The following is a 9,427-nucleotide window of genomic DNA, read 5'->3' as shown; positions in this document are numbered from 1 at the left end:
CACAATCCCTGAGAGTCCGGGAAAGCGAGATAGTGGCACGTTGCACAAGGCCTCAGCTTCACGTCTCTGATTTCAATTCCTAGTATAACTGACCTGTTCTTTTCCTTTCCTCCCATGAGGCTGTTGGCCCCAGCCTCCCACAATGTTCAGGGCTCGATGGACACCTGAATGGGCCACTGTATGGACCTGGCAACACATTCCTGCCAACCTCTTTTCTTTCCTCCCTCGATCTGCTGGCCTCATAGTCTTGCTTTGGGACAGGAAAGAGACATCATCTCTCTTGTGTCAGGCTTTTGGTCTCTGGCTGAACTTCCTGCCTCGGCAACAGCAGCTGGGAGGAGCCCTGGAAAGTCCAGTCACACCCACTATTGAAGGAATAAAGAGCAGAGGTTTGGCGTTGGCCACTAGAGCCGCCTTTGATCTCACCATGGCGCCCAGTGGCCTCTTCCCCCTTGTCACCCTTCTTGCCCTGGGAACTCTGGCAGTTTGGACTGTGGAAGGTGCCGAGCAGAGTGAGTTGGAGTCACCTTCGTCCAGTCTAGACCACAGAGTCAGGGATGGGGTCTCCTGGTGGTTTGGGCATGGCCCTTCCTGTAGGCTCTGACCTCAGCATTGAGTCCACCATCTCCGTGAGGGTGGAATTCATGTCCACCTGGGCACCGAGGTCTTTGTGAAGGCATCTGAGCAGCTAGAAGGGGCTCTTTCACTGGACCATCTCATTAGCCCAGGTCCCGGTCCCACGTCTCTTCTGTGTGCTTTTTATTTCCCTCACTCCTTTCCTCCCTGCATCCCCCTCCCTGCCCCTCCCTCCTCTTCCTCTGCCCCTTCCCTTCCTCTCTCTCCTTTCTCTCTCTGCTCCATGCCTTTCCTCTCTTACTACATCCATGACTGTCTGACTCCAGCCTTTGACTCCTTCTGACTCTCCTTTGTTTCCTCCACTCTAATTCTTCAGTTTCTGCCTTCAACTCTCCCCCTCCTTCTTTCCCTGCCCCTCAGTCTCGGTCCTGTCTGTCTCCATTGCTTCCAGGCTTCCTCTGCTCTTGCGTAGCCTCCCATTTCCCTGGGGCAGGAGTCCTTGACTTGGGGCTACCTGAGCCAGTTTTCCTGACTGTGGTTTATGCACCTGTCACTGTTCACGGAAGCCAGACAGGTGGCAGTTCCCTTTGGACTTTGTGGATGGCCAGATGGCCCAGACGGAAGGCAGCCAGACGTCTCCCAGTTCGGTCCTGATCTCTTGATCTCTTTGGCAGTGCCGTTGAAAGCTGGACTCTGCCCTCGCAATAAACCTGCCCAGTGCTTCAGACAAGAGACACCAGAGTGCACGACTGACTGGCAGTGTGAGGGGAAGAAGAGGTGTTGTCATGACACCTGTGGCATCAAATGCCTGGACCCTGTTTCCACCAGAACATCAGGTGAGGGGGCGGCGAAAGGCTGGACAGGATCCAGAGGACATTGGATGTGGGGGAGCGATGGAAGTTCTGCCAGGTCCCTCCTTTCTCAAGATTTTTGAGCCAAATGTGTCAGCTAGTTAGGGAGTCACGTTGCCTGGCTGGAGATTTGGCATTTAGCCTGGTGAGCCGAGCAAACCTGTGGAAGGTCAGCCTACCAGCATGCATCCAACCATTCAGAAGGGCAGGCTGTTGGCAGGCACGCTTTTCTTTGGTAGTGAACTTCTGGTCCCCTGCACAGACAGAAGTTAGGGACTGATGTCCCTGAGGAATTAGATTCTCCCATCAGGGGAAGCACAGATCTTAGGAAGCAGGTGGTGGTGATGTGTGTGTGTGTGTGTGTGTGTGTGTGTCACCCTCCCTGCTCAGTTGAGGCTGGGATGTAGCTGGGGGTGGTATCTATGGTATTAGGTCTCTGATTTCAGCCTTCCTCTCTTCAGATAAAGAGAAAGTTGGGAAGTGCCCCAAGGCGAATGGTCAATGCATGATGCTCAATATCCCCAATTACTGCGAGAGGGACTGGCAGTGTGAGGGCAACTTCAAGTGCTGCCACGGCATGTGTGGGAAGGTCTGTGTGGCCCCGGTGAAAGGTAAGATGGGGACAGGGGTGGGTGGATCGCCCTCTTCCAGTCCTCTCAGCCTCGCCCTCTGGAGGTCCAGGCAGGCGGACAGGGGAGCCTGAGCCATACTGTCCGCAGAACCTCTGCCCTACCCTCCACCTCCTACAGTCCTTCAACTGCCCTGGTCCCCAGGCCTCGGGCAAAGGATTTCCACAGCATTGGCTGTAACTTTGATGTTCTAGTCCACGCTTTTTTTCTCCTTTGTTTTTTTTTTTACATTGATTTTAATGAAAGTTTACAGAGACTTTGGATTTCCATCCATTCATTGTTGCACTTTTCTCCCTTCCTCCCCAATTCACGCTTCTCTTTGAAAAGTAAAAGAAAAATGCTTCCGTTGTTATAAAATCCCTCCCCTCAAGTCCGCTCCACTATGCAGCCTTCATTCTGGACTCCTGTCATGACAATAATACCTAATCATAGATCCCTTTTAAACAGTTCTCTCCCTCATCTGTTTCAATGCAGTATACTTAATTTATCCACATGTCAGTCTCGTTTTACAACAGTGGCCCTATGCAATATTTGTCCTTTTGTGACTGAGATTTTTCACTCAGCATAATGTCCTTCAGGGTCACCCATTTTGTGTAATATTTCATGAGTTCCTTGTTTTTCAGTGCAGCGTAGTATTCCATTGTATGAATATACCAGAGTTTCTCTATCCATTTGTTTCATGATGGGCACTTGGGTTGTTTCCAGCTCTTTGGTATTGTGAACAAAGCTGCAATAAACATGGGTGTGCATATTGTCCACGCTTTTGATTGAGAGCCATGGGTAAACTACTATGAGACTTAGTCTGCTTATTTGTAAAATAGATTTGCTTTGTAAAGGCCATTGTAAGGGTCAACGCCTTTAAAGGACCAGTGGAGTTTGAGAATCATTTCATTCAATGCTCTGATGCTACAGTTGACCCAGAGGCACTAGTCAGGGATACCAGGGTTTGACTGTACAACACAAAGGTGCACACTAGCATGAACTATGGCCTTGCATTTCTAATAATTTTTGGCATTTGCTCACCAGTTGAAACAAATGCACCACAGGAATAAAAGCTGTTAATAAAAAGAGAAAATGTGTGCAGGAAGAAAGAGGAACTATGGAACTTCTACACTTTCTGCACAGTCCTGAGTGCTGTAAATTGTGCTCTTGTACTAGCCTAACGGTTGGTGGTTCAAATCCAACCAGCAGTGCTGCAAAAGAAAGACTTGGTGATCTGCCTCTATAATGATTGTTGTTGTTGCTGTTAAGTGCGGTCAAGTCACAGGCAACTCACAGCGACCCTATGAAGGAGAGTCCTCGACGCTTGGCTGTCTCTCATCCTCTGAGCTCCAGGTTCATAGGGTTTCCAGAGGCAAGCTATTACGGAAGTGGATGCCACTTCTCCTTCCAACTATAATGATTAGAAGCAAGAAAACTCGAGGGAACAGTTCTGCTCAGAATTAGACCGCCTTTCAGTTCCCTCCAGACCTTTTGAAAATTAAAATATCAAAATCAACTTAACGGTAGTGGGCTGTTGTGTTGGAACTTTCTGTATTATTATCCTGTAAATTTAAAATTGCTCTTTAAAAAGAGTCTACTTAAAAAGAAACAAAAAACCCCCTACCCCATTCTTGTCGTAAAACTGCAGTAAGATTCAGACATGGGATTTGAACTCAATCTCCTGATACCAAGACTCTCTCATCTATTCCAGGTTGTTGTTTTCTCTATCTTGTCCCTTTGGGGCCAAGAACGTGGAGGTAGTCTGTCATTATACTGAAACTCTGACTTTTTCTCCCTGCCCCCCCCCTTTTTTTTTTGGCAGAACAAGTGAAAAAAGTCCATTAAGACGATAAGACAGTCATAACTAGTGAAAGGTAGGCCATGGAAAAGAGTTAAAGGGAAAAAGAAAGAAAAGGCAAAAGGGGGAAAGGATCCCCTGATTGGATTTTCTCTTCCAGAGTGAGCCCTGCTGTGGGATCCGGAACTCCTGTCTTCCTTCTGCTTGGTCGCTTGGATATTCCACGGTGAAGATTTGGTTCTGCTATCAACGCCTCCTCTGGAGAACTGCCAGGAAATGCCTGCTGACTGGTGAATGAATAAATGAGCAAATTTGTTCCTTCACCTCCTGCGTCTATGGTTCACTGGGGGCAGGAGTGGCCTGGGAGGTGAAAGACGGTGTCTGGGAGGAACTCTCCCTCCTCCAGACATGGAGGGCGAGGAAGAGGCTGAGACACTGGATAGATAAAAATTTCCATCATGGGGGAGCTCTGGTGGCCTAGTGGCAAGGAGCTACAATTACAATCCCAGAGGCGAATGGTTCGAATCCACCAGATGCTCTGCCAAGGAAGGAGGGACAATCTCCTCCTGTACCAGTCAGATCTGATTTGACGGTACACTCACACAAAAATAATAAAATAAAATAAAATAAAAATTTCCATCATGGATTTGAAGGTACTGGCTTTCTGATTTGGGCCAGGTAATTTTATCTATCTGGATCTCATCAGTTATCTTATTTGCAAGTAAAAGCTACTTTCTCACCTTGTTCTGAGCATTAGAGTACGTACGCATCATATATGAACAGAGCAGCGATATTATTGAGTCACAGCAGATTCTCCAAGAAAGGGAGAATGGCAGATACTTTTTGGCTTCAGAGGTGATTTTGAGTTTCCTTTACCAAGACATCAGTCTCTTCCATTTTCAAACGAGAATACTGCTGTGGTGACCATCATAGACACAACAATTGTTTCCTATTTACCTGGAGTAACAAAGGAATAGAAGGAGGAAAAGGAATGAGGCTAATTGCTTCCATCAACAGCTGCTTTTTTTTTGGTCATGGAACCAGAGGCACTGGATGCTTCCTGACCATCACTACTGACATTTGGACTGAAGATTCTATAGAAGAATCTTGATCAAAAGGGGTAAAGTGCAGAGTAAAATTTAAAATTTCCACGGTGTCCAAACTTTCTGGGGCCATGGAGGCTGGATGAATTCCCAAAACAATGACCCTGAGATAATCTTTAAATCTTAAACCATAAATATCCTGTGAAATATTTTTTAAATTTTATTTTATTAATTTTAATGAACATCTACAGAGATTTTAGATTTTCATTCATTCATTGTTGCACTTTTCTCCCTGCCCAGCCCTCCCCTCCCCATCCCAGTTCACGCCTCTCTTTGAAAAGTTAAAGAAAAATTCTTTCTTTGGTATACAATCCCCCCACACCCTTCCCACCGCCCTGAGTACACTCCACTATGCAACCTTAATTCTGGACTCTTGTGATAACCATAATACCCTATCATATATCACTTTTAAATTATTCTTTCCCTCATCTGTTTCAATGCAGTATACATAATTTATGCAGTTTTTCTCAGTCTTACCCCAACCCTGATGTCAGTCCCATTCTACAACAGTGGCACCATGCAGTATTTGTCCTTTTGTGACTGAGATACTTCACTCAGCATAATGTCCCCCAGGGTCACCCATTTTGAATAATATTGCATGAGTTCCTTGTTTTTCAATGCAGCTAGTATTCCATTGTGTGAATATACCAGAGCTTCTCTATCCATTCATTTGTTGGTGGGCACTTGGGTAGTTTCCAACTCCTTGCTATTATGAACAAAGCCGCAATAAACATGGGTGTGCATCTGTAAAATCTTTTTAAGACCAGACAGTAGTTCAGCTTAGTTAGTACAGAATATTTGTCTTGAGCATTCTGCTCTTTTAAGCTCTAACAGTTAGAAGGAATTAAGGGGGCTCTGGCAACTTGGTGGTAAGAAGCCATGCTGCCAAACCAAAGGCATGTAACAGCAACTGACAACAACAACACAAGCAAGTAGAAGTTGGACAATGAATAAAGAAGAATTTAAAAAAATACATCTCTGCCTTTGGATTGTGGTGTTGGTGAAGAAGGTCAGCTGGGACTTTGAGCAGAATGAAAAAGAAATCTTTGATGGAAGAAGCCCAGCTAAGAATATGAGGGTGGTAAGAATTGATCTCACACCCTTTGGACATGTTAACAGCAGGAACCAGTCTCTGGAGAAGGACATCACGTGTGGTAGAGTAGAGGGTCATCATAACAGAGGAAAATCCTCAAAGAGGTAGATCGAGACGGTGACTGTCCTGATGGGCTCCTACAGGACAACACTGTGAGGATGTGAGCAGGCCTGGGAGACACTTCATCCTGTTAGACTCTGAGAATCAGCATTGACTGGATGGCACTTAACAATAGCATGTTGTCGTTATATATTGTCAAGTTGGAACCAACTCAGAACTGGCCCTCCAGCAGGCTTTCCGAGACTGTAAATGGTCGGGAAGAAACTGCCCATCCTTCTCCCATGGAGCTGCTGGCGGATTTGAACCTAATACCTTTGGGCTGACATCATAACTCCTGGCCGCAAAGCCCCTAACTCCAAACAGAAAAGTGTAGAATCTTTTTAGAGGATTCCAATGTGTCATCTAGTTGTCATAAATTGCTAGTGAGTATGACATTTAAAGAATCATTCTGAGAAATTCTCACTCCCTGCTGTTGAGTTGATTCCAGTTCATACGGACCCTTCCCTGGAGTCCTGAGGTGGTAAATCGCAGCGGAAGGAGACGGCCTGTCCTCCTCCTGGGAAGGGGCTGGCGGATTGAGCTGCTAGAGACAGTGCAGCCCTCAGGTTAGCAGCACAACTGTGAGTTTGACATCTTATTTCTAGTAAGTGGGCTAGTAACTGGGTGACAGGCATACCTGGATGGTGTGAATGGTTGAAGCGCTCACCTACTCACTAAAAGATGAATGACTTGGGTCCACTCTGTGACTTCTAGGAGGAAAAGGTCTGCCCACCTCCTTCTGAAAGGTCACAGCCACGGGAAACTCTTTAGAGCACGGGTCTGCTCAGCCACACATCTGGACACTGAGAGTGGAAATCAATCTGATGGCAACCCGTGTCTGTGTGTATGTTTATAGCATTTTTAGGTTGTTCCCTTTGATTTTAAATTAGATCACAAGTTGCATTTAGCTCTCCCACTTCCCATTCCTTCTCTCCAAGATGATAATGCTGGATGTTGGACTTTCTCTGGAATTTTCTTTTCTCTTTTGGAAACACTCATAGGAAGGTTCTTTTTGTTCCTGGGGAGGTGACCCGAGGGGAGTGTGGCAATTACCATTCAGCATCACGTCCTTGGCACTCGCTGGGGCTGGGAGCTGGCACTACCCGCCCACACGTCCTGCTCCCAGTTCTGTGCAGAGGGCTCTCTGCCAGGGAAACTGGCAGTGCCTGGAAAACCAGAAATGCTGCCCTGATTTGAGAAGGTCAAGCCTGAAAGTAGAGCGTCCTAGGGAATTGCAGGAGATTCTGCTTGAATTTGGCGTACAGAACAGTCTCTTTTACTGAAGGCTTTGTGAATCTCAGGTTGTCCCTCGGTCACAAGACACAGTAAACTAACTACCTTATAGCTTATTTGAGGCTGTAATAGTCACATTACCAGGAAACAATCAGCAGGTCGTTCTCCAATTGGTTGCTTCCAACTACCAACCTTTTGCTTGGTGACTGAGTGATTAACCATTTGAGTTTCTGGCTTTCCTTTTCGATTTTGTCCATGTTTGTGTGAACTTATAGATATTTAATGCTGAACTATTTCTATTAACATACATTTGAGACAAAGAGGCTGGAAATCGGTTATCTAAGCATCAGTTTTAAAGCTTTAGAAAAAGCAACATAGTCACTTACACTTTCCTATCCAAAAGCAATTATGCGAACAGGTTAGTTTGGGTCCTTTGAATGGCAGATGAAAAGGCTGAAGGAGACAGTGAGGAGTCTTTTAGGGCAAATGTCTGTGAGAGACAGGGGTCCATGGAATGAGAATGCAGATCTGATCCCTTGAAAGAGAAAAAGAAGAAAAGGGGTCTGGATAGAAGGTTTCACAGACTCCATTAAATATGGAGAGTTTTTGCCAGATTGTCATAGAGCCTGTTGCCAAAATCACCTTTCAGAGGAGACCCTGGTTCCTCAGGAATGGGTCTGGCATCTTGCCTGTTCTGAACTCTGTTCCTTTCTGGTGCAGACTCCCTTCTTTTCCCCCATCCAGATTCCCTTTCTTCTTTCACTCCTTCAAGGGACCAGATCTGCATTGTCATTCATGGCTCCCTGTCTCTCACAGTCATTTACCTGAGGAGTCTCTTATCTATCTCCTTCCGTCTTTTCATCTATCCATGCATTCATGGAGATACATGGAGACCGCAGTTGGAGACATCCATGAGTGGCTCGTTTCCAAGCAGGGATCCGAGTGATGTGTTTCCATTGTCACTCCTCCCTCAGCCACACTGCTTTTCATCAGTACTTACATTTTTAAAGGATGCTGAGGGGAACTGGCAAGTCCTCTTCTAGTCTATTCAGTCCTTCATCCACGGTATGTGCTCTGTGGTGGGATGGGACACAAAACTCCTCACACGAGGTTCTCACCGCCATCCATCTGCCTCCTTTTCCTACTCTCATCCTCTTCAGTTTCAACTCTCTAGTTGGAAAAGTTTTTAACTAGATGGATAGGACACTGAACACTGCCCAGGCATCTGTGTTCTCTTTCCTCATCACTTCTCCTTTTGTACAAAAGAGCTGATCACATGTAGCATCCGCTTATACGTCCACTTGAATTCTTTTCTTCTCAGTTGATTTTCTTCTTTATTGAGATTTTAATGAAAGTTTATAGAGGACATGGATTTCTGTTGCAGACCGAGGGTAAAGTATATTAATAAGTATTAATAATGAGACATAACACCAAGAATATAAAACAGGTAAAGCAGGAGGCGAACAGTTCTCAAACAACTGAAGCAAACTGAAGGGACCAACCTTAGCTTCCCCATGTCTTTATAGAAAATTGCCAGGGAGCAAATCACCAAGAGAATTCAATGCAAATGAAGCTAAGCTCTTTCTATTTAAATCCTTTTCCTTGACTCAGGAGGGAAGGGTTAGCAGATACAATGCAAGAATCCTGTAAACACTTAAGGATTGCCTTAGTGTCTACCCCTGTAAACATTTAAGGATTGTCTTAGCGCTCCAGGGTGTATTCCAGCTTGTATCAGCCTCCCTCATAACCTGAAATAGCATTCAGTTTATTACAAATATTTAGTATGAAATTTGTATTTCCATTCATTCATTTTTGCACATTTTCCTCTCTATCCCCCTTCCCCCGGCTCACTTTTCTCTTTGGAAAAAAAATTATTTTATTGTTATACAGGTTCCCCACCCCCCACCCCAACCCCTCCACTTTACTATGCAGCTCGTATTCTGGACTTCTGTCATGCCAATAATACCTAATCATATATTCATTTTATACAGTTCTCTCCCTCATCTGTTTCAATAATGAGTACATTATCCTCTCTTTTCTTAGTTTTTCCCCAACCCCCATGT

General features: G+C 45.4%; 1 protein-coding gene across 1 annotated transcript; it reads left to right on the top strand.

The window, feature by feature from the left end:
- The first annotated feature begins 427 nt into the window (after positions 1-427).
- Positions 428-4,001, top strand: SLPI (secretory leukocyte peptidase inhibitor). The gene is made up of 4 exons (XM_006881729.1): positions 428-512; positions 1,251-1,412; positions 1,889-2,038; positions 3,997-4,001. The coding sequence occupies exons 1-4, from the start codon at positions 428-430 to the stop codon at positions 3,999-4,001; spliced, it is 402 nt and encodes a 133-aa protein (XP_006881791.1).
- Positions 4,002-9,427: the final 5,426 nt, after the last annotated feature.

The sequence above is a fragment of the Elephantulus edwardii genome, unplaced genomic scaffold, assembly GCF_000299155.1.
Source record: "Elephantulus edwardii isolate Elephantulus edwardi_28Jun2011 unplaced genomic scaffold, EleEdw1.0 scaffold00015, whole genome shotgun sequence".
NCBI lineage: Eukaryota > Metazoa > Chordata > Mammalia > Macroscelidea > Macroscelididae > Elephantulus > Elephantulus edwardii.
This window is presented reverse-complemented; position numbering and strand designations above follow the sequence as displayed.